The 26,487-nt window shown below is 34.8% G+C and overlaps 1 protein-coding gene across 1 annotated transcript in view; it reads left to right on the forward strand.

Annotated features, from left to right (window-relative positions):
• MAN2A1 (mannosidase alpha class 2A member 1) overlaps positions 1–26,487 on the forward strand; it is a 163,746-nt gene that overhangs the window by 83,921 nt on the left and 53,338 nt on the right. The window contains exons 10-12 of the mRNA XM_058538311.1: positions 1,468–1,650; positions 6,014–6,122; positions 7,404–7,471. Of these exons, the coding sequence (XP_058394294.1) occupies positions 1,468–1,650; positions 6,014–6,122; positions 7,404–7,471 (360 nt within the window). The remainder of the gene's footprint in view (positions 1–1,467; positions 1,651–6,013; positions 6,123–7,403; positions 7,472–26,487) is intronic.

Raw genomic sequence — 26,487 nt, forward strand, 5'->3', positions numbered from 1 at the left:
GCAGCGGAGCACGCGCACTTCACCGCTACGCCACCGGGCCGGCCCAACTGCATGATTTTTAAGTGTCAAGTGTTTTTTAGTGGCAGAGTTATGAATGTTGGTTCAATCTTAATTTATTGAACATATTTAAGGTGAAATAGTTACTGCTGGTAACAAATTTTGAAAATTCTACTGCCTTAAAATAAACCAACAAAAAAACCATATAATAATTGTGAATTTCAAAATGTAATTAATTTATTTGAAAATAAGTTTATTGTCTGTTGTTATAGTGATATTTCATCCTAATGTTCATTTGTAAAAAATGTGGATAAAATAGAAAAATATAAGGAAGAAAATATTCTTAAAATTCACTTTTTTACATTTTGAGGTATCTATATGTATAAGTACTCTTTTCAAAACTAGGATATTTGCTATGGATGTATATGAACATATACACAAAATTTCCTTAATTCAAATTTAGCAATTCTCATGCCATGAATTTTAGAAGGGTTAGAATTTAAAAGTGGAGATTATTTAGTATTTAATTATTTCAACAATTTAAGGAATTCTTTTTTTGTGTGTGTACAAAAAAGGCACTTTGAATCTCACCTTTTTCCTGATGTCTTGATACCTTTTCAAGCTGCTTTGATTTTCTCCCCGTTGTCTTTAACATGTTTGACATGAAGAACCTTCTTATATTTTTTATTCCATCAAGCCTTGTCTTTTTTTAAAGATCTTTTTAAGGAATTTATCTTGACTCATATCCTCTGATGAAAAAAATAAAAGGTGAAAATCATAAACCACCTTATTCTTGCTCAAAAGCTATTCTTAGATGAAAGTGTTTTTTCTTTACTTTAAAATAAACGAGAAAAGACAGCATATGTTTTATCATCTTTCAGTTTATATTGTTAAATTCTCTATAGTTGTATGTTATCATTCAACATCTAGACTAACTCTTGTCACTCAGCAAGGGGGCCATCAGTTTTTGCTTCTCCTTTACTTTTAGTCCACTCATGTGACCGTGCATTTTCCCACCACCTCTCTTCGTAATGTACGTATGTGAGAGTGAATAGCTATCTGGTGATGTCCATGGTATATGTCTGTACTGCTTTTGGAAAGAAGAAAGGAGAGAAACATTTATCTAGTTCTTACTGCTGTGTTGAGATATTTTTTCAGTATGTTATACATAAATAAACCTATCTTGCTGCCAGTGGGTACTGGCTTCCTTCCAGCACCATCTAGAACAAGGGCCCCTTACATCAGCATAGATGTGATGTTCTTTGATGATTGAGAATTTAATATATTAGGTGAGTACCTTGGTGGTTTTATAGAAATGTTTACTATCAATATCTTTCTTATAAATTGTTTGTACTGAAATTGTGGATTTTTTAAAAACCATATTTGAAAAAGTATCAGTGCCACGTATTTTAGATAGTAACTAAAATGTTTGTTTTGAAATAAAAATTAATAACTGTTTTATGCAATTAGGGCTGCTGAAATTCTTTACTATTTCGCCCTGCAACAAGCTCAGAAATACAAGACAAGTAAATTTCTTTCATCATCCTATTACACGGCACTGACAGAAGCCAGAAGGAATTTGGGACTATTTCAACATCATGATGCTATCACAGGAACCGCAAAGGACTGGGTGGTTGTGGATTATGGTACCAGGTAATATAATTATTGAAAAAACAAAATCTTTTTAAATTTCAGGTCATAAGCTTATATCTTTTGATGAAGTTGTTAATGTATATCAGACCACATTAATAATGATATCCCTTATAAGTATTGCTATAGAAAAACACCACCAATTTTCAAAGCATTTTTCGAGAAATCTGTTGACAAAGTACTAGCTGTCTCAACTTTTTGTTGTGGTGCGTTTCTGCAAATGGGGTAGTAAAACATTATTATAAAACTGATCCTATTTTCTCCTAAGTACAGTGTGGTAATCGGGATTGCCTTTTTGACTAAGGATTTGGTATCAAATAAATCATAGTTATAATCCAGGGAGCTAAAGAGCCCCACTTCATTGTGTAGCAGTTTAATTTCATCCTATTTCATATCTAGTTCTTCTTGGATATCTCATTTCTTTTTTTTAGAGGGACACTGGCAAATAAGAATAAGTGTAGAAGCATAGGCAGGAAGTAGAAGAACCTAGAAACCTTGTCATATATATGGATGATATAAGGAACTGGAATGAGAAGGGATGGCCTGAGTATTGATAGCAAAGTGTCTTTACCTCTTTGAAGGTCTGTCAGATGAGTGAAGGAGCAGAAGCTCAGTTATTTTCATGTTGCATAATTAGAAGCAGTGAGTACAGGTTTTAACTCAGAGTAGCAGAGGACTTTGTAAATAGTGCTTCCCAGTAACGGAAAGGCTTACCTTTTGTGATAGTGAGACTTCCATGATCATGCCAGAGTTAAGGTTACCATTCATTAGGATCAGTGCAAAGGAGATTCCTATATTGGGGAAGAAGTTTTAACTATTGTTTTACTATAGTTTAGATTGTTATTTCTTCCATATTTTTTTTCCTAACAACAATGGTATGTTTAGATAATATTTTAAAATTATTAAAAATATGCTCTGATTTTCTTATGAATTTAAAAAATGAATCTCTTTTTTATAAATATTTTCTTCTGAAAAGTGTACACAGCACATAAAGTCATCATTAAAAAATTGATTCACAACTGATATTACCAACTGTAGTAAGTGTTAATTAAATTTTTAGTTACAATATTTTGACTGCCTTTCTAGAAACTAGGGAAAAAATATTCTTGAGGTTTCATTAATTGACTTGAGTCCTTAAAAAATATATTCAAGGTGATATCTTGAATATCTTCTGAATTTTCTTGTGGCAAATGTATTTGGCATCCATCTATTGAGGTTGAGCTGGGCTTAAAGTGGAAACCACTCATTGAATGATAATGATGTTGGTGTTTCTCCCACAGAAAGTATTTTTGAAAGTATGATCCCCCATTTTTCCTTTCTTTTCTTCTTTTTTGTGAGGAAGATCAGCCCTGAGCTAACATCCATGCCAATCCTCCTCTTTTTGCTGAGGAAGACCTGCTCTGAGCTAACATCTATTGCCAATCCTCCTCCTTTTTTTCCCCAAAGCCCCAGTGGATAGTTGTATATCATAGTTGCACATCCTTCTAGTTGCTGTATGTGGGACGCTGCCTTAGCATGGCCGAAGAAGTGGTGTGTCGTCGTGCACCCAGGATCCGAACCCGGGCTGCCAGTAGCGGAGTGCGAGCACTTAACCACTAAGCCACGGGGCTGGCCCCCCCATTTTTTCTTTTCACCTGCTCCCGTCTTCTTGGTTTATTGAGAGTTTAAAGTGAGACTGCTTAGAATCAGACCAGAGCAGAACTCCTAAGAGGAAATAGGGAAGTCATTGTACTACACTGCCTACTTGCTCCCTCTCTGGCTGCCATATTGATAGAGAGTTGGGTACAGGTCATTGAGTTTTTGTGACAGAATATTTTCTGTCTCATAGCCTTTCCAGAAGGCCTGTCATTAGTGTCTCCATATGTTTGTATTGCTTTTAGCTTATAAAAACATCCCTGTACAAAATTGCATCTTAGAGAAAAAAAGACAATAATTCTCAAATTGTTCTTGACATTTGTAAATTTGCTTTTTGAGCACTTCACACTTCATTGAAAAGTCATAAACAATTATCAAGTCATTAGCACAGACATTTTAAGTAGGAAATTTCAAAACACAAGTTAGAGAATTATAAACAGAGAGGCAGCTAGCATTGGGTGTTCTCTTGTTCTTGGACTGTTGACCACTGTTTATTTGGATGTTGGCATAAATGTCCCTATGAACAAGTGTGTATGAGTTAGGGATTGCATTTGGCTGCTAGTAACAGCAAGCTGAAACTGAATAAATCCTATCCTGCTTAATCTTCTGCCATGTGAAAGAAGTCTGCAGGTCACTGGTTCAGCTATGACAGCTCCACAATACCATCAGGGCTCCAGGCCCTTCTAGCTTTCTCTTTCTGTCTGAGGGTGACTCTTAGAGTCATGCTCTCAACAGTAGATTGAATGTTTATATAATTATAAACTGAAGAGTGAGAATACATCATGGCATATTTGGAGATTAATTCTAATCATGGCAGAAAAAAATGAATTAGACTGGGACGGTGTTTGTAATGGACATTCAGCTTAAAAGTAGATAATGGGGCTATGTGGAAGAGAAGAAGAAATGGTAATAAGTTCAGTTACAGAAAGATTTAGAATTTTACCAGTTCTTAAGGTATAATTAAGGTAGGTAGGAGAAAAATTAACAAAGGGTGAGTGTGAGGGTTCTAACATACAGATCCAATTATTGAGTGACAAACATGATGACATCTCCTTGAAACAGCAGCAGTGATAACAAACTAGAAGACTGATTCGTAAGTGATGTTCCCCAAACTGTTCCATAATAATAGGATAAGGGCATGTTAGGAAATTAGAGGCTCTGAGAAATCCCACATTGATGAAATGTTGGAACATTTAAAATTTTGTTTTACTCATTGTTTCCCAAACTTATTTTCTGTGTTTAGTTTAGTTTTGTTTTAAATGAAACAGCTTTCTATATCTTGAGAAAGCGTTTGGGGAATGCTGTGCTAGTCTTTCATGATCATCTCATTAGAAGACTGCGTGTGTGCCTTTAGGATATGAACATTGATTCGTGCATTCACTCCTTTTAATTAGGACTCTTTAATACACTAGAATACATACAATATTTTAGCTGATGGAGAGCATGACTTTTATTCTGCAGGTTCAGAAGACCTAATAAAGATAGCCATGTATATAATAAAAATAAACTTAGAGTGAGGGACTTGTTTCCGTAACTGAATTATATTTATTCATATGGTCTTTTAGTCTGGTGAGAACACTTGTTACTATGTAGGAAAACATTTGAATAGACTGAGAAAATTAGCTGGATGATGGCCTGAACTCAAATGCATAAGATTTTAGTACTATAGTTATAGATTTACTATGTCAGTGTATTTAATTAATAATTTATTGGTCATGATCATTTACATCTTTGAAGATAATTTTAATGCTCTGCAAAAAGAAGTTATTTCTAGTTCTTTTCGAATCTTTTTCTTGTTGCATGCCAGCAAAAATGTTTTTAACGCGTAGATCCAAAATTGCTTTCTGTGTTGGGGAAAATAATATAATCACTCTATAAATATAATAGTTTCATTCTGATGGTTGATTGAAAACATGATTAGCAAAGTTTCTCTATAAATTTCTCCAATATGAGTTTACTTAGGGATGCCTCCCTGCTCTATAAAGCTTTTAAGAAACAAGATTGAGCTTGAAGAAAACTTTAAGCAAGTTCTTTTCCCATGTGTAGTGCTTCAGCAATAGCTGGTAATGTACCAAGACTATATTCCAGAATTGATCTTGAATCAGTTGATTCATAAACATCCCTTTGGTTCCCCAGACATAAAAATACAATTTGATGCACTCCTCATCCAGGTTTTTGAAAATCTTTCTTTTTTCTCGTTCTTTGGAACAAGAAAATAAACTAAATTCAGTGAACTGTCTATTTGAATTCTTGGGAATTTGAATTCTTTGAAGTGTTTATACTGATTGAATTTTCTAGTGAATAAATTAATCTCTTGTCTTCTGTTGTTGTTTCAACGCTTGTTAAAGACTTTTCTAAAGTAAAGTATCAAATCTTTACTTTTTGGTAGAATGCCTTAAAGCTATTGGGGTGATTATGCTGGATATTCTTATTATTTGTTATGATATTCATAGAAAGTATAAATAGTTTGAATAAGTTTATGTGTTTCAGTTGTGTCCAGAAAGTTTTCTGTTTTAAATGAATCTTTGTCAGTGATATCTTCTGATTAACCATTTTTTTCTAAGTACTTAGTTCTGGGTAAAAAAGAGTCAATTCATTATAGGTTCATTATAGGTTTCACTTAGGATATAGGATGAAGGTAATGGTGGTTTGGCCATTATTAAAGAAACTAAAAATATTGTAAACAGATGTTCGAATTACTTCTCAGATGAGTAAAATTTTTGGTTCACAGACTGTTTCATTCATTAATGAATTTGAAGAAGATAATTGGAAGTTCTGCACTACTTCTTATTTTGAAGGACAAACACTCATACGACTCTACTGATACCCTCTTAGAAATGGTTAGTTGTCTTCTATATTCATCATAAAAATGTGATTCTTTCATTCTTGAATTGGAAAGGGGGGGGTGATAAGCTCAATGAACAGAAATGTTGAAATATAATTATTTCTTTGTACCTTATTTGAAAGAATTTGTATCCCTCTATATAAAGCACCTGTGTGTTCTTCTTTCCTATAAGGAGATCTGTGTTTGATTTATGGTGTGTATTTTATTCTGCCTAAATCTAAGCATGAAAAATAAAATACTGAACTTATTTCAAGGTATGTGAAACATAGAGGCTTTTAGAACACTGTTAAGAAGATGTTGTAAGGTAACTGGACATTGTAATTAGTTATTTTGCTTGGTTTTATTAGAAGTCCCTTGATATTTGAACGTCTGTAAATCCTTAATCTATTCTTGCTAAACTTTAATTTGAATGATTCTAAATTGGCTTCCGTTTGAATGAGTCCATGGAGTGCTATGGCAGTGCTGAGATATGTGGAACAGTAGAGCATTGATTGAGCAATTAGGAGAATAGCTATTAGCCTCAACCTCTGCACCTGACTGTGTGGGCCTTGAAAAAGTTACTTAACATCTATGAGCCCTCATTCATTTATTTGTAAAATGGGATGATAATATCTCCTTGGCTTATGTTGCTATTAGGATTAGATGAGGTAATAAAACAGACTGCTCTGTAAGGAAGAACATGCTATTCTGCAGCAAGGAAGAACAGATGAAAAAATGGTTGATTGAGACCCTCTTTGCACTTCCACTTGGCAACTCAGATAGTATTGTAATTTATTTATTATTAGAATCTATTGTGAATGATAGCCTTTGAAATTTTACGTGTAATTTGAATTTACACATCTGGAATCAGAGATATAGCTTCAATATTTTCATATACTGATGCCCTGTAATCATCTCATGGTTGTACATTTTCATATTAAAGTGAAAAACACAATAAATGGATATACATTTCTTAAGGATATGAAACATATATAAAAGTAAACTAGTAAAACTTTTTGCAGAATTGTCTCTAAAACTAGGATTTATTTGGTTCCTAATTGGAACTACCTATTATGGACTCTAATCCCTGTAACATATCTGTGCTTGGAGTCTAAATACACACACACACATGCACACACACAAGAATTGTTTATTTTGAACTTTGATGGACTTTTTGTAGCTGGAAAGAGGATTTTTTTTTCCTTTTGTGCCCTTTTCATGATTTTTGCAAGGTATTATTACATAACTAATTTTGAACTAGTTTTAAAGGTAAAATAATTTTTCTTCGTTTTTATAGGATTTGAAACAAAAATCACAAAGTTCTCTGCCACGCAGAAATATAATAAAGCTGAGTGCGGAGCCAAGGTAAATACATTATTTCTCGTAAACTTTTACCACTTTTCTGCCTTAACTTTTTTGGTTTTCATGATTTTGTTCTGTAGGCAGCATATATTTTGAGGCAGTATTTCATTTAATCAATTTATTAATTTAAAGAATTTTTCTGAAGAAATGGATTTTCTCTCAAGATTGTGTCATGTTCAGTGCTAGTAGCTGACACAGTCCTTGGTACACTGATAGCTGAATAGACTATTATAACAATATTTCTTACAGATATTTGATATGGGATGGTAAATGTGTAACTTTATGTTAAAAAATTGCCTTACATTTGTAATATTGATTATTTTAGGGTACGTTTTTTCTTGATTAACTTATTGTTTGCTTATTTTCATTTATTCCTGATCCTATATTTTTAAATGAAGAAAATTATTAGTAGATAAACGTTTTTACTGTAAATTATTTACTAGATAACTATCATTGTGCTGGTCGAATTGCCTCATTTTAGCACCACTGATTTACGTTAAGGTAAATAGGAAAAATGTTCAGTTGACCTAAAAATGGGGCATTTAATTGGTAGCTGTCTCTGATTTACAAAGAAATGTTTTATGTTTTTATTGGCAGTTATTTAACCAAGTTGTCTGTTTTTAATGACCACATATCAATCAGTTAGTACCCATTGTACCCCCAGATATGCAGTGTATTTTTATAATACAACTTTTTACTGTCTAAATTGAAAAATTTAGTATCACCTCTTATAAATTGCAGGATAAAAGAATAATTGTAAAGAGTAATTCATGATTTTTAACTAGGTATACTTTATCAAAATTATTTTAAAATAAATCGAATTAAAGTATCACAGAAAATTTACAGTTGCTAGTAAAGTTGAGATTTCAGTTAAGCATTGACTAAAGCCTTAGCTGACTAAATTTCTTCAATAAGTAGAGACTTAAAACATATATAGCTCATACTTTAGAATGAGAAGATAAGTATTTTTTTAGTAATACTAAAGTGTCACTAAAGTAATTATAAAGAAATTCTTTGTCTCTTTCTTTGGGCCGAAAAAGAAAGGATTAACTTGAAAAGACAGTTTTTAGAGTCTTGCTGTAGTCTTAAAAGCTTTCAGATTGCCAGGCCATAGTTAAGATGAAAGAATAATGATACTGCAGTTACCAAATGTTTTCTTTGTCTTAAAATAAGTAATGTTTCAATGCATGTGGGGTTATATGGCTGTATGTCCCTCATAAACTGTGGTATCAGTAAATCTGTTTGGCTTTAGGCATAATCCTCTTATCTATTAACGTTTTTTCCCCTTTTTCTATTTTGGTGGAGGAAGATCTTTGTTTTTGCTGACTGGAAGAATGACTTACACTTGCTATAATTAATTCATGTCCCATGCCCACCCCATTAGTCTTCCTCTGGGTGCATGTTAAGGTGGATGACATGCGGTGGGGTTGGGGCCGAAATGGGTCAGAGGAAGAGATGTGACCTGTGGTTTCTCGTCTTCCCACTGTTCTTGCCTTAGTCAGCAGTAGGTGATAAGTTAGCCTTCCTTATGCTGGAGGAAGAAAGTTAGGAGATATAGGTGTGTTAATTAAGGAGAAATATATTTTGAGCTTTAAATTAACGAGTTTTAATTATAGATAAATATAGATAGTCTATTTTAAATAGGCTGTTAGTACAATGATTGCTTTTTGATATTTCCTTGTAACAGTTTATATTTAAATAGTGTTCTTCATCTTAATATTGTTTCTTCACAGTTCTTTTTTAAAATGTCAATGCTACTATTTCCATAGTTAGGTGAATTGGAAATACTTATGATTGTCAGATTTTTATTTTTATGTTTATGATCCATTTTGTACTTTAGAGCCTCATGAATAGAACTACTTATATTTTTGGTTTTAAGAGCTATATTTTATTTGTTAGCCACAAATTATCTGAGTTACTGATCTCTCAGTGAACCCAGGGAAGAATGGAGGAATGATGGTGGCCTCTAAAATGGAAGAATTTGATAGTTTTATTTAGCAGAGACTGAAAGTTAAATAATTATCTGCACTTCTCAGTCTTTAAATTGGAAGTTTCAGAAGTGTGGCCATGAGCCTTTGTCATATTCTTCATGAATCTTCTATGGTGCTCTAAGGCTTAGCATTATTTTGATTATAAGCATAATTCTTATTAATCTAAATAAAACATGAATTCTCAGTGGGGGAGATGTCCTCCCCAGGAGGGTAAAAATTGGTTCTTGGGGGATTGAAAAAAACTTATTCTTTTTAGTATATAAAGCACAGGTACAGTACTTACTAGTACATAACAGACATACATTTTATGTGTAGTTTTAAAATTGTATGTGGGGATGATTAGGAAAAAAAGCTCTAAAAGGAGTCTTTAAGGAGTTTATAATGTAAAAAAGGGTGAGAAACACTGATCTAAACCCATACAATTTAAATAACACATGTAAATAAATTTGATCGTGCTGTCGACAACGTTAATTATAGCTATAACCGAACATAATTTAGTTTGTGAGTATTTAAAAAGTAGTCCATAATCTGCTGACAGTGAAGTAGTACATGCCAATGTTCCTAATTTAGTTCACGAGGTTATGTGAGCTATATAGTGTATGCATTCCTAGTCTTTGTATAGAAAGCAGGTACATTGAAGAGTTAAAAGTTAGAGTACCCTGAACAAGTCATAAATTTTCTAGCCTTAAATAATCCTTAAAGGTACAAAGATGTTTCTGTTTCTCTCTACATTCATAATTGCCTAAGGAAACCAATTGTAAAGAAACTTAATACAGAGAATTAGAGGATGAGGAACTTGGAGGACACCGAGGATGCAAGGTCAAAGTCAGACAAGCGAAGAGATTTCAGTCTTTTTTCAGTATTGCGTCTGTGCAGGCAGGACGGGCATAAATGTTGCCACAGCACAGGCCAGGAAGCCACGTGGTTTGACAAGGTGTAAAGGACCTTTTTTTTTAAGGTGGATAATTCAGGATGCCAAGTATATAATCAAAATTACATTGAGATAACTTCTATAAATATGAAAATTTAATTTTTCAAGTAGAAACTTTTTTAGTTTGAGAGTAATCGATTCAAACCACTGTTGCAAATTTACCTTTAAGTGCTTTTAATTTTTAGCAAGGTATTTATTTATGGGTAAGGATTCCTACGTCTCTTTCTTTTTGCTAGAACAAGAAGGAATTAATTTGAAAAGAAACCATTAACCTCCACAAGAAACCTTTGTGGAGACACAAAGGAAGTCAGTGTTTTCTGGGCTTGGGTGACTTCAGAAGATCAATTGGATATAAAAAGTACTTAATTCCAGAAAAGGCACTTGATATCCCCATTGCCGTGTACTTGTTGAATGGTTCTCTCTGGGTCACCTCCCAGCACCGCTAATGTAATTTCCTCTGGTTTTCTCCATAAGTGCTTTTCTTTTGCATCCCGATCTTGATTAATAGCATCATTCTCTTTTTAGTTGTCTAGGTTCTGAAACCCCCAAACCCACTTTGACTTCTACCTTTTCTTATTCCTTAAGTTTCATCAACTGGAGAGTCTTTTGGATTTTACCTTTCTCGTCTCTGACGTCAATTGTCTCCTCTTTTCCTATTACTTTCTGGTTTTAAGCCATCCTTTATGTTTTGCTTGAACTATTGCAAGGGCTTCTTGCCTTTTTGTCTTCAATTTCTCTGTGCCCCTAATTTATTCATGTAGTTGTCAGAGGAATCTACCCAAAGCCGAACTCTGAGAAAGTTACCTGGGTGGAAACGGCAAGGCTTCTTAGAACCTAGCCTTAGAAATTCTAGGTCATTTCTGCTACATTCTATTAGTCAAGCAAATCACTAAGGTCAGCCAAGATTCAAGGGGAGAGAAATTATTCTCCATTACTTGATGTGAGGAGCATGTACAGGAAGCAAAGGGAAGGATGGCAGTCATCTCTGGAGACTGTCTACCATAGTTCACCTGTTGGCCACCATGATTCACATACCTTCCATGTCCAGAATATTCCGCCCTCCTCCCAAGATGCCCAAAGTCTCATCCCATTGTGATATTGGCCCCAAATTTTCATCTAAATCAGGTCCAAAATGGCTCACTCATATAGCTTATTTCTTCCAGTATAATTATTTGAAGTTAGTCCAGCTAGATTGTAAACTCCATGAGGGTAGGAACCATTTCTTTCATTTATTTCCACCACCGTGCTTGTGGTATTATATTCAACATAGTAAGAATTCAGTAAAGATTTGTTGAAATACATTTAATTATTGATTGAAGAGAGTATTAAACTTCACACACCAGATATGCATAGAACATGGTTCGCATTCTATGTGAAAATGTGGTATTTTGGTATGTATTTTCTCCAGATACTTCCTTTGTCTAATATTTGAGGATTGGATGCCAGAAGGCTTCCTAATATACTAAATACTACTACAAGTAAAAATAAACAGTAATTCAGTAGAGCTTAGAAGTTGCTCAACATTTGATCAACTGCTCATTTGAGATTTTAGTTTCATGTCATGAGACTTGAAAAGTTTTAGGTTGCATCTCAGCATCATTGCATTGTTATAGAATTAACTTTGTTGAGATTGCATTCTTGGAGGCTCTTCAGAATGAGTGCATTCAAAAGGTATTCCCAAATACCTGAATGAGTTGGTCTTATCAGATAGATCAGCTTTTTTACACGGTAAACTTTGTTGTTGTTGTTGTTGTTGACATAGGGTTTTTGCCTGACTCTATATTTGTATTGTTAATATTGTTATCACAAACAGTTCTTTCTGGCAATAATTATCTAGTAGTGTAATGGGATTCAAGGCTTTAGCTCAGTTTTTCGTTGGTCACCATGTCGTCAACGTATTTTTATACCAAGTCAAAATGTATGTAAGAAAGTATCTAATATCTCTACCAGTTGTTTAAACATAAGTTTTAAGTGAAGAAACCAAGCTCACAAACTTATTTTTATTGTTTGGAAATGTAATTTCTAGGAAAACGGAATTCTAACCACTCAGATTCTGGCAGTATTATTTATTATCATGTAGACTTGGGAGAAGCGTTTGTAGCTCAAGAACTGAATGAGATTCCACGACTTGAACCAAGGTGGTTCCAGTCTGAGAAATTGGAGTCTGATGAGAGAGCTGTAAATGTCGAGATGGAGCTTGCTTTGTGCTTGACTGTTTTTCCTTGAAGGAGATGGCAAAGTGTTAGCACTGATAATTAGTGTAAGAACTGTGCTTGTTGCTCATGTATTATAATGATTTAAGCTCAAATATTGTCATGTACTAGAAAACTAGTATAGAAATATCTTCATACAGTTAGCAAAAAGAATAAATGAACAAAGTCAGGAAGTTTGAGAGTTTCTGTTGTTGAAAACGGTGGGTTGCATTTTAAAATTATCCCAAGACAATTCAAGATAATAAGAGAATACATGATTTGACTGGGATTTGACACTCTGGACCCTCCCCGCGTTCTCTTATTCTGAGAGCTGCTGAAATGTCCTTTCCTTTTAAAGCTACTTGAGAACTTTTCTTTTATGGGAGAATTGTTAACTGACAGTACTGGAGACTCTTAAAAATAAAAAACTGAGCTATTCTAGTCTAGTATAGGTCTATCTGGGTATTAATAGCACAGTCTGTTGATGAATTAGTACTCATTACTAGACTTGAAAGATGAGTTCCTAAACTCTCCTCTGAGATGCTTTTCTGTTTAAGTATTAATTGCTTTTGAAAGATGTTTGTGTATTTTCATCTACATTCTATTTGAGTTATATTGTGTTGTCTTTGACTTTTTCAAGATATAGATTGACCTGTTCTCTGATTACCCAGAAACGTGTTTCAGCCTGTCTGTAATCTGGAATATTTTTGGAAAGGATGTTTTACCCAAAAGATTAAGTAGAATATAGTACGTTATTTTAGTAACGAAAAGTTGCTTAGGGAATTGGAGATACTTTCAACATGACACATTAGTTAGTTTTATGTTAAAACTTCTTTGGTTAGTGGTTGGAACTGGTTTTAGAGCAATCATGTCTGGGTAGCAACATAAAATAATCTTATCTGTTCTTTGCCATTCTAAATCAGTCATTCACAGTCTTGCATTTTGCCTGATTTTTCAGAGAAATATAAAAAGGTCTTTGGGGGAGGGAATAGGAGGAAAGACTCCACCTTTCTCACAATATTCTCCTCACTCTTAATATTTCTATTTATTTTATGATATCAAGAATGATGAGTATTAAACCCTGAAATACTGTTTCAACCTCACATTGACTTAGATGAAATAAAACCTATTAATATAAAAAAAAAAGTTGACACTTCCATTTTATATGATGGCTGACTAGGGACCCTGAGATTGACTCTCTCAATTTGCTGTTAAAACTCATGAAAGCATAGAAAATGAAGAACAATCAGAGGAACACCAAAACCTTGGTCTAACAGTCAACGTATTGCCACAATCTAAGATATCCACAAACTATAAAGCTGATCGACCGGACTGAGAAACGCAATTATTCACTCAGCAATGATAAATAGTTAGAAATAAAAGCAACATGCAGATCTCAAAAGCAGGTGTGGAGATTGATTCCTTTTCCTTTTCATAATGTCTACCCCCAAGGCTTTGAGATTCTGGTACTTTACCAACTAGAAAAATGGACCTATATTTTAATACAGGGAGGGTGCTACTTTTTGAGGTTGTTAAGGTGATAGGTAGCTATTCTTTTTTTTTTCATCTTCTCTGTCTGAGATTTCTATTGACCAGTCTCTACTTAACTGACCAACTAGATCAACTGATACTCTCCATTCCTTTTCTGTGCCCATGGCACCCTGACCTTGTCACTAAGAGGCTTCTAGCTATGGAGAAAGGCACTTCTCTCTCTCCATTATTTCAGTTGAGTTGTGTGATTATCATGAATCAATTATTTATTCCCATATCAGTTGTTCTTGTTATTTTTCTCTCATAATTTGATTTTTATTAAACTGATGAATTATGCAAAAAGATTGTTTTTTTATATGAAGTTGAGTGCTTTGGAAATTTTCAGCAAAGGTGACTCACTGATAAATATTAGCGAGATGTCTACAAAAGATTTGGGAAGAAATCATAAGATGTAGAAACAGTTTGTACTCAGATTGCTTAATATTTTTTAAAGTGTTGAAGTTCTTAATCTAGTTTAGAGAAACCTAAGCTAGAAACCATAGATAATTTATCACATGTATTGTTATGCAGAAAATATTTTTGACACGGAACTCCAATTAGTGGTCCCATAATCAAAGTAGAACCTTTGCTTTTATATTAGTAGATTAGGAAATGGTATATATTTGTATGTTTTATGGTAAAGTATTAAGAATAAATGAATATATATGTATCTCTTAAAAATGTCCTGCTTTAACCTTTGCTTTCAAGTCAGCTTTAACTCTTTCATTTAACAGATCTATTGCCAGCCTTAATCACACTGATAAGAGGGCTTCTACTGTGTCTGTATTTTACAACCAATTTGGAGACTGAATCTGCCAGAAATAAAATAGGCAGGAACAAATAGGGAGCTGACGGTAGAGCACTGATCTAGGGAAGTGTCTGCTTAAGGAAATTGCTATTGATGGTGGTATGGGCCAGAAGAATGCCATGAGCTTCTTTGTTGAAGAAAGAAGCTCTCCATTTGTTCAGAGCACCAGAGCTGGTATAGAAGACTGAATGCTACAGGCACAGCCAGCTTGGATGGCAGCCTTTTAGGAACTTGCAGTCAAGCTGCATCAGTGCATGTGAACTTATTATTCACTCATTCTTTTCTTCATCACTGCATCTTCTTTACATCCTTCAGGCATTATTAACAAACTGGTTATTTATTTTTTTGTTGTCTATCTCCCTTGCTAAAATATTAGTTCCATGAGGGCAGGGAACTTGTTTGCTTTTGAATCCCCTGGCAAATACCTGGCACCTTATAGATGCTCAACGTTTATTAGTTATTTGTCAAATAAACTAACTCTAGGTAGGAGAGGGACTTCAACCAATACCAAAATAAAGACTAAGGGTACCTTTAGCACACACAGGGTCTGGGTGAATGTCTACTTCTATGAGTGTAAATAAATGAAAATATATTATAGGACACCTGTGCAAAAGCTCTTCAGAATGACAGAAATAGGGGTAATATGAAGATGCAGAAGAACAACTTACCTCTTAAAAGGATTTATTACAGGGACCAGAAAAAAATTTTTTAAAAACCTCTTTGGGATTCTCAAAAAGTTTGAGTCATGATCTCTAAGAAGTATGAAACAGAAAGCAAAAAACTGAAATGACAGGATGACAAGATGATATGGAAAAGGAGAGATATGAGGTAAGGCAAGACTGTTGAGGGGATGATAACAAAACATCTTCATTAGTGATACTGCAGAGTGAGGCGGGCATTGTGAAAGAGTGTTTCAGTGACATGAAAAAAAAAAAGAAACCCATGAGGTGCTTTTCAAGAATGCAGAGAAGAGGAAAACAAGTGGAAACAGTAAGAAAGAAGATGGGATAAAGGACAAGATTCCAATAAAAGAATTATAGAGTTTCTTTAGGAAAAAAATGGAGCAGAGGCAATGATCAAAGATATAATTGATGAAAAGTTTTCTGAGCTGAGAAGCTTCCCTTTATAGAAGAAAAGGGCTAAGTTCTCGGTAATATAAATGAAGAGAGAGTCACCCCTAGTACATCTTGCTAACTTAGTTCGATTAAAAGGAAAAGGACATATTGTAAAAGTACCCAGGCAGAAAGACAGATAGTGTATAATATGGAACAAAGGCTAGACTGACTTAGGTTTCTTCTCTGTAACAAGGAGACTATGGAGTTTTGAAATCATCTTATACTCAAAGTTATCTTTCATGTGTAAAGGCAACAAAAAGACATTTTCAAATATGAAAACACTTATAAAACGTACCACAGGTATTCTTCTCTTCTTTTTAAAAATTTTCTAAAAAAAGTCAACTTCGCTGACTGATACATGAATCAAAATTAAGAAGGCATTGGAAATAGACATCGTGAATCCAAATCATTATTGTAAATTTGATTACCAGACTGAAAGTAGAAATGTCCATCTAGTTTTGGCAGAACTTTTATAATGTAAAGATGGTTTACTAACAGTAATGTAGGTCTGTAACTTCAGATTATGTTAACGTCTGAAAGAGGTAAGTCAGGAATATATAGGAGATCTTAAATAAATAATTGTTTTGCCTCAGGAAGATTTAAAATATAGAAGCATCTAGTGAGAGTGATATTTCCTCCTCCATTGCCTTCATTAATTGTCAGTGTAATGTTGACTTCCCAGATACATCTCTGCTGAGAAAAGTCTCTGGCATTCTAGACCCACACACCCACCGGCCAGATGGATAGCTGCATCGGGATGGCCCACTTGCATCGCCATCTCAGTGTATTTAAAACTGAACTCCCTTCCACTCAAATCTGTTCTGTGGCCCCAAACTCTTTGATAAAACTTGAGCATTGTCATCCAGTTTCCCAGGCCAGAAACCTGGGCCTCAATTGTAGAGAGATCATATATTACAGTTTTTCATTAGTGTCCCTTTTCACTAGCAAGAGTGTATTTATTTGGACAGTAAATTATAGGGTTACCCTGATCATCTTTGTCTCCTCCACTTCACTTTTACCTTGTATCCAAACAAACACCAGGTCTTTTCATACTACTTCTTAAATGTATCTCAATTTTGTCCACTTCACACCTTCATTGCCACTACCGTACTTCACGCTGCTACTGTCTCTTCCCTGGGTGATGGTGATAACCCTGTGACAGGTGTCCATGCCTCCTACGTTTGTTGGAGGAATTAAATAAGCTTATATATAAACTTAATTGTATAAAATCTAGCACTTAGTAGGCACTCAACAAATATTGGCAATGATATTGTAACTCCTCTATCAAAACCTTTTTCTTCTCCATTGCCCTAAGAATAAACTCCCGGAGTCTTTAACTTGACTTGTGTGTCTGCCTTTTGGTTTCTCTGTCATCATCCTTCACAGCACCCCAGCCTGCACTGTGTGCTTCAGCCCTTCAATATCAGTTCTCTGACATGCCGTGTTCTCTCTTACTTCTAGATCCTTGCTGGCTGGGGAAAAAAAAAAAAAAAAGACACTCCCACCCACCCCATCCCCAAACACACGTGCGCACACACATACACACACAATTTGCCTGATTGATTCTTGATAATCTTTCAGGACTCAGCCTAGATAACACTTCCTCTGGAACCTTTCCCTGAAATCCTTGAGTCAGGGCTAAGTGTTGCTCTTACATGCTCCCTATGTGTTTACCCACTATTGTACTACTTACTATATGTATAATGATCCTCTGAAGAGAGTTGCTATGAACCTCTTAAAGGCATGGGCTGGATCTGGTTCATCATTCTAACATCACACCTAGCAGTCTTTCCAGAAAGTGATCTAGAAATATGTGCCAGGAGCATTTGAACTGGACATTGCACTGGAAGAAATCTATCCTGCAGAAATAATCATATATAGAGATAAAGAGAACTGTGGATAAGGATATGGCTCTCAACTTTATTTCTCATGTGAACAAATATTTTAAAAGACTTACGTGTTCATCAACAATAACCATCAATGAATTGGTCAGATGTTCTCTGTTCATAAAATTCTATGTAAAGTTAAAAAATATGCCAAATAGCATTTCTTTTTGTAGTAAGAACAGCATGAGATTGGTAAATTCTGAGGTTTTACCTTAAGTTTTCATGAAATTTGCCTTTCAAGGTACATGGAGAAAATGAAAATGACTTGTTTGAATTAAAGAAGTTGTGAATAGTTGAGTGAAATAAGGAAGAAATGCTTGGCACATAGAAGGTGTTTGCTGAATTGATAACTGAAAGTTGAGATGGAGAGGGTGAAAATTATGAGAAAAAAGTTATGTGTAATATTTGATAGGCAGTTAAGGACATATTTAAAAATAAGAAACCCTTTAAGGAGAAGTATATTTATAGTGATGAATCTTTATGGGAAAATTTTTGCTTTAGGAGAATCATCTTGCATTCAATGTTATCTTCTTTTAAGATTAATATTAAGTTTTTGGTACTTGTTGGCTTCCCTGTGTTATCCAATATTGTTTCTTGTGTGTATAATATTTCACTTCAGACTGTGTTCAACTACATATGACAAAGATCTTATTACATTGGCTTCGCAAGGAAGCAGTTAATTTTTCTTATTAACAAGTTTCAAGGTAGGTAATCCAGGACTTGTGATGTGTTCCATGGAATCAAAGGACCTGGCCCCTTTTACCTTTCAGCTCTACCATCCTTAGCCTGTGGCTGTTATTTTTATGGTCTCAAGATTGTACCTGCTTCTCTAGACATTGCGTCTCTGTTCCAGTTAGAAAGGAGGAGAAGCAAAGGATGAGTTATACCAATTGAGTCTGCTGACTTTTATTAAATTGGGGATATAATAACTTTCTGGGAAACTCCACTATTGAGTTCTACTTACATTTTATCGGCCAGAACTATGTCATATGGCCACCCCAAGCATGAGCGATCAAGAGTTTTGTTTGTTTCTGTTATTTTTTTTTTAAAGCTTAGGATTGTTTTCATCCTGAGTAAAATTGGGTTTCTGTCAGTAAAGGAAATGTGAGAATGGCTGTTGTATAGGCAACTAGCAGCATCTACTCATTAGGTTCATCAACTGGACCCCAGGGCAGCTACCGTATTTTCTGATTATTGACTAGTCTTCCCTGCCTCCCCCAGCTCAGACTGGAATTGTGTTCTGTACACAGTAGAAACAGATCTGTGCTGAATAAATCAGGCTTGGATGCTAGAAGCTTCTTAAAAACTTGTTCTCAAGACTTCCTGTCAGTTAGGTAGAAAAATCATATCCAAACACTTACAGTATTAAATAAACTGAGAGATTTTATATTTATTCTGAAACATAATTGGATATTGCAAAATTAAGAATTGGTAAAGAGATAAAGTAAAAGCTCATAAAGTAAGAGCATGTATGTCCTATTGGGATTTGGGGTGTTCACATATTAAGAAAATATAATATTCTTAAGCATTTATTGTTTCTTAGTGACGTTTTTAGGACTGTGGTAAAATATACTTACTCCTTGGTTCAGGTAGTCAGTTATTCAATGACAGATTTATTTTGCGTTCGTGCCTTATGCAGCACTGGTCTGGGATGTGTGCATGTGAACCTACACAGGGGGGATGTCTTCCATAAGCAGTCTGTGACTTAGGTTCTGCCAGATAACCTGCCCCTAAATACAAGTTCTCAACCCTTTGCCTGCAATCTTCAGGGCTAGATATATTTGTGAATTCAGAACTTTTGAACTTTAGGAAAGTTAATGTGTATATTTGGCATATAACATAATACTTCAGAGTCTGGGGCAGGACTCATCAAATACTTTAAATTATATGAATATTCTGATGAAGTGGGAGAAATAAATATATATAGCTTCATGTCAATTCAGTTTAGGTTTTGGCACCAAATGGGTTTTGAAAAATCTTGATTTTCAGAGCTTTTTGGATTTTGCAGATAGAAATAGTAGACCTGTAGAGTAATGGTTTGGAAGAATTATGAAATTGTTTAAAATAGTTAGCAAGTTCCCTAAGAAAGACACAGTACAGCAGAAACCACCATGCCTCTTCTGACTGGCGTTGAATTGTTATTAGCGTCATGCTTGAGTGCGTCAGCTTTTCCTCTCTGCCCTGAACCCCATCCCTTTCAAGAGTCTGTTGGAAAATGTCTGTCTCTCAAGAAATCTTTGCAAGTTGAGCAGTGCTGACTCTTCACCCTTCTGTACCACATTCCCTAAGCACAGAGGGATTTAGGTGTTGACTTTTTTCTTTGTAAGAGTCCTTTCCTTGACTCAACTGAGTGTTCTAGCTTCTTGACTCTACTTCAAGCTTTCTCATTATCAGAATTTTTTTTTAAATTTCTTATTCCATTCTTTTTTTTTTTTTTTAATTTTTATTTATTTATTTTTCCCCCAAAGCTCCAGTAGATAGTTGTATGTCATAGCTGCACATCCTTCTAGTTGCTGTATGTGGGACGTGGCCTCAGCATGGCCGGAGAAGCAGTGCGTCAATGCGTGCCCGGGATCCGAACCCGGGCCGCCAGTAGTGGAGCGTGCGCACTTAACCGCTAAGCCACGGGGCCGGCCCCTCTTATTCCATTCTTGCACCTTTTGAAATAATACTTACAATTCTTGCATTAGGCAGTTTAACATTTATGATAGGCTCCTTCAAACAATATAGTTGTATGGTAATTATATATACATTTTTACTGTCGTTTAGAAGTTTGAAGAAAATGTTTGTCAGTAGGCTACTATCAATCACGCATATTGATTTACATTGTGGAGTTTTTCTCCTTAGTGCTTTCAAGGCATGGTGTCATAAATCATTCTTTTCATCAATTTTACTTGAACTTTAAAAGAATCTTTCTTCCCAGGCCTTTATAATTAGTCTGCAGTGATTTTGTTCCTAGATACAAAATTATTTTAAATTTTATTAGATTTAGATTTTATTTGTGGAAGTGATTGAACAGACTGCATTTTTAAATGATGGTTTTAGGTTTTATTTCTTGAAAGCAATGGCAAAGTTGTTATGTATTCAGTGAACACCTGCTAAATTGCCTGGTTAGTCTATGTTTTAATTGCCTTTTTATTGTTTATACTTTAAATCAAACTTTCTTAACTAGCTGTGTGGTCCTAGTTTATTGTTGTCAGATTATTATACAGTGAATTAAGTTAACACAGGGTGTTTCAGTTGTGTGGTTTGTCTAATGAAATTAAAACGATTTTGCTTGTTCCTTACAACATCTTGCAATTACTACATCAAGGACCATAAACAGGAAAGTGCAGAAGATGGGGAAGAAAAATATGTGCCTATATATGTAGGATTATGATGAGATATTTTGAGACTTTACATTATCAAGGCAAAGTTAGCATGGGGACTACCACCTATAATCTAGGAACGATTATAATAATTTATAGTTAAGGTATTTGGAAATACGTAACTTTCTAAAACCTAAGAAAAACTTTGGAAAGGATATGAGATAGTGTTAGAGAAGAGCTGGCATTAGTTTTGGTATGTCTGCCAGATAATTCAAATTTTGAATGATTCTGTTCTCTTGTTGCTTTAGTGCCAAAGGTTTTCCCCCGTTAGTTGGAGTTATATGATGTGCTATGAATGTGTTAAAGTAAATTAAATATCTGGTACATGAGTGATTTTTTTTAAGTGATTTGTATTGGGGTGGGGGGAATTGATGATTATATGAGAGAGATTCCTTAGTTGTTTATTTTTTCTAGTTTCTTGCACAGTTAGTCCTCTGCCCTCTCTTTTTTTCCTCCCAGTGTCCACCATATCTTCTGAAATTGCTAACATAAAGCTAATTAACTCAGAGCAGTTCAGAGCATAGATTGAAGTGATGTGGCATATTTCAAAGTCTTCCATTCTTCTGAACCAGATTTTTTTTCCTTCTAAATACAGATTAATAAAGTGTGCACTACAAGAGGAACAAGGAAAAGGATTTTAGTGAAGGTATCCTGATCCTGAAAAAGTCAGGGAGGGCTTCAAGCCCATCTTGGACTTCAGAACACTTCACAACTTTGTGGTAAAAGAAAAATTTTAAATAGAGCCTTTGGACTTATTTATTTCATCCTTATTTGGAGAGTAGCATTATTTTATTTTTTTAGGCAAGAAAATTATATGTGAAATTGGACTGCTTTTCAAACTAAAACATACCTGAGTTTCAGGGTTTTTTGTAGGTATTTAATATACACTCAAAGTATTATAGGTAGTTGGATGGCTTGTGTGTTTTTCTTTGAAACGTATTCATATTTATCCCTTGTGACATTGTGTTTGCCTTCACTGTGAGTGATGTTTTCTCTCGTGTTTTGTGTCTTTAATCGCTTCATTGGCTTGTAGAGTAGAGTGTCTTTCCTGGGACCAATATTGTCTCTAAAAGTGCTTTGAAAATAGAAAATGGTTTGTGTTTTGTTGTTTTCATGTGTCTACCTTTTATATCATGACTCACTAGCATGTAGAGATGTAGCACCAATAAAAAGTTGTTGTTTTTTCTTCCTTCACCTAAAAACCTCACGCAAGATAGATTTCAGTTGTCGACAAAGATGCACAAAGTGAATACAAATGTATTCGCTGTTTCTGTCTTTAGCAACAAAACCACCTCATTTTACTGCATTAACTTTTAAGGTCTTTTTATTTGTGAAAATCGGCCTGTTTATGTACCATGTATTCCTCCAAAGTTACAGCGTTATAGTCATTGGAGAAATGAAATTTTCTTCCGGTAGATGAAAATTACATTTTGATTGAACATCATTCCTTATGCAGTCACCCATAAATATAATATCTTTTGCTGTCTTTTCAGAAAATGGCTACAGATGTGATTTCTGAATTGACAAGAAAATAGAACATCTTAATGTTTTAGGTAAAACAGATGGTATTTTTGTTTTAGGCAAAACTCAACTTAATTGGTGACAAGACTCTTGGGGTTGGCCAAATTATGTACAATTTTTGCATCTGTTTCTTTTTATTGCTTTAGTGTCAAAAGTTTTAGAAGAGTTGGAAAGGAATATTTATCCTGTTTATTGACTTACTATTTTCTGTTATACACTAGAAATAGTTACAAGATTTTTCAGTCCTATTTTGTTTATAAAAGTTATAAAATTACTTTGATTTTACTTTGGTTCTATTTATGCTATTAGAAATACTTTTTCCATTGTGGGAAAGCCCAGAAATATATAGTTGTACTTTTGAGAGTTAACACTTTAATTTATAGTATTGAGTTGCATTTGCAGCTATAAATTCTGATATCATTTGTCATACTGACTCTTCTGTTTCCATACCATTGAGCTTTGGGCGGAACTCACTGTCACATGCCTGGAAAGAGCACAGTTTTGTGAAGGGAGCCCTGGATGAGAGTCAGAGGGGCATCCTGGTCCCACCTCTGTCATTGACCAACCTCATTTTTTGGAAACTTGAGTTCCATTTGCTATGTGTGTTGGGAGAGAGGGGGCTGAAGTAGGAACCCCCAGGGTCACATCCACCTGGCATTTGGTTTTCTTGTCTGTTGAAACATAAATCATTTATAAAGCAGTCATTTGGATAAACACTAGGAAAAGAAGTTTTGGGGTAAAAAACTCAACTCTGGAAAACAACCACTTTTGTTCAATAACTAGGACATAGGAAACTATTTTCTGAAATATCACCAATATTGCAAAATGAAGACCTATTACATAGCAATTCTCTTCCCACCACACCTTAGAAAAAGTAAGAAATTACTGAAAAAACAGCTTGTGTTGTCATTGTCGCAGCTAAGGGAAGTAGCCTCACCTTCAGAATCACCTCACAGAAACCCCCTTTACCCCAGTCCAGCCCTTGCAAGTGGTTGGAGGCTTTCAGAGTGAAGGCTCCTTGCTGAGGTGGATATAGAGCACTCTGAGGAAGCAGTGTTCAGACCCCTCGGGGAGATGGGACTCTGAGGGGGCTTTGAGTGCTGTAGATGGTGCATCTGTGCTTCTACCACGTACACCTTGAGTGTCTTACCCGCTGGAGAAGAGCAGAGCCACCTTCCCTACCTCTAAGATGCCTCAGAGCCTGACTACTTGAGTTTGAATCTGGCTCTACCACTTAAATGGCTACGTAACCATGAGCAGGATTCTGAACCACTTCACACATCTGTAAAATGGGCATGATTTTAGGACTTCATAAGTTGGTTGTGAAGCTGAAGGGAGTTAATTCAAGTAAAGCACATACTGTATGCTGTGCAATATTCTAAAGGCTCTAAACCTCCCCATCCCAACATCCTTAATTTAATTACATCTGCAAAGTCCCCTTTGCTATGTAAAGTAACATATTCATAAGTTCTAGGGATAGGGATGTGGACATCTTGGAGGGCTTTTATTCTACCTATCATTCCTGGAAACCTAATTTTTATATTTCCAGTGGAAAAGTGGATTCTGAGTTTCAGTTAATTTAGGAGCATCAGGATAAATCTATGTGGATGTTCCTCAGGCACCTCAAGTTCAAGAAGTCTAAATCTGGATTTATGCCTTTCATCTTGAAACCTCCTCCCACTACCCTTTCTTGGGTAGTCTGTCTTGGTTAATGCCACCACTGTATCTGTCCCACCCTAACTGGAAACCAGGAGTTATAGAAGATTTTTCCATCTGTTTTACCACCCAGCTTTCTCCAAGAAATCCCCAAACTTCTGCTGATAAGATATCCTACCTGTTTCTCAAATTTGTTCTTGTTGTGTTTATACCACTTCTCTAACAAGTCTTCACCTTTCCTCCCTGGGCTAGTGTAGCTGTCTACTTGGTTTTCCTGCTTTGAGTCTTCACTCCTTAAATCCTTCCTCTTGCTGGCAAATAGAAGTATCTGTTAAAAACAAAAATCTGACCATGTTAAACCTTCCAGGCGCTTCCCATAATCTATATAATAAGTTCTAAGCTCCTTGTGATGACTTAAAGACACCCTGCTCCTCACTGTGACTTGAGATTTGTCTCCCTTTCTAGTTCCATACATTGACATTTTAGAGGTGCACCTTACTATGTAGACTGTAGGTAGTGATGGCCTGTTGTCCTGAAGATAGCACCTTTTTATATCTGTGCATTTATTCTTACAATCCCTCTACGTAGAGCACATTTCCCTACTTTCCCTTGCCTTGCTTCCCCATTTTTAAAACGTTGTGTGTTGTTGTTTTTCCGATTACTTTAAAAATACATACTTTTTGTAGAATAGTGTTTTACATTCAGAATTATAAAAAGTAGTTGCAGAATATTCACTAATAATCCCATAATCTAGAGGAAGTATCCTTATTAACAGTTAAATGTTTTTTCTTGTAGAATTTTATATATTTTTATACTTCATTGATCATTCTTTGTATACAATCCAGAATATTCTTTTGTATTTAGTAATGTAATAAGCATTTTCCTGTATTTAAAAAAATTCCTTGTATTTAATGGCTATTCGTATTCTAACCCATGAGTATACTTTTATTAACTAACATGTTCCCTCAATTAAATCATTGTATTGATTAGCTATTAAACATAATGTTTTGAATATTTTTATTTGGAAACTTATATTGTTTAGATATTAAGTATAATAGTTTGAATTTTTTTGTTTATCAATATATATTTCTGCTTATGTCCTTACAATAAATGTCTAAATGTAGGAATTATTGGATTAAAAGGCAGACTATTTTTAAGTTATGTTTTTTCTGATTACAAAATTATGAATATTTAGATATAAGAACTTTGGAAAATATGAAAAATTATTAATTATAATACCATCACCTAAGTATAGGTATTAATAACATTTTGGTAAATCTATTTTTCTCTCCTCTCTTACCTGCTTCTAGATTTAATTTTTTTATTATTCCATTTTTTGTATCCTAACTTGTTACTTATAGATGCTTTTACTGTTCTATTAGTGTTTACCATAGAGGAGCATGGATGACAGTATAGATGATTACTTTTGTGTAGTTGATATTCATTTATATTTTCTCATATATTTAATCCCCCTTTGTGCCCTTCATTTTTCCCTGCAGTTCCATGTTTCCCTCTGAGATTATTTTCCTTCTGCCAGAGAAACTTAGTATTTCTTTTAGTGCAGGTCTGCTGGTAGGTAACCAATACTGTCAGTTTTTGTTTATCTAAAGTCATCTTTATCAATTTTTTTTTTTTTTTTTTTTTTTTTTTTTTTTTTTGTGAGGAGATCAGCCCTGAGCTAACATCCGCCAATCCTCCTCTTTTTTTTTTTTTTTTTTTGCTGAGGAAGACGGCCCTGGGCTAACATCTGTGCCCATCTTCCTCCACTTTATATGGGACGCCGCCACAGCATGGCTTACCAAGCAGTGCGTCGGTGCGCGCCCGGGATCCGAACCAGCGAACCCCGGGCCGCCGCAGCGGAGTGCGCGCACTTAACCGCTTGCGCCACCGGGCCGGCCCCATCTTTATCAATTTTTAAAGAACATTTTTCTGGGTATAGATTTCTAGGTTCAGTGTTTTTGTTTTCTTTTTCCTCACCACTTTACATATGTAATTCCATTGTCTCTTGGTTTCATTCATTT

This window comes from Diceros bicornis, chromosome 1 (genome assembly GCF_020826845.1).
Source record: "Diceros bicornis minor isolate mBicDic1 chromosome 1, mDicBic1.mat.cur, whole genome shotgun sequence".
Classification (NCBI taxonomy): Eukaryota; Metazoa; Chordata; class Mammalia; order Perissodactyla; family Rhinocerotidae; genus Diceros; species Diceros bicornis.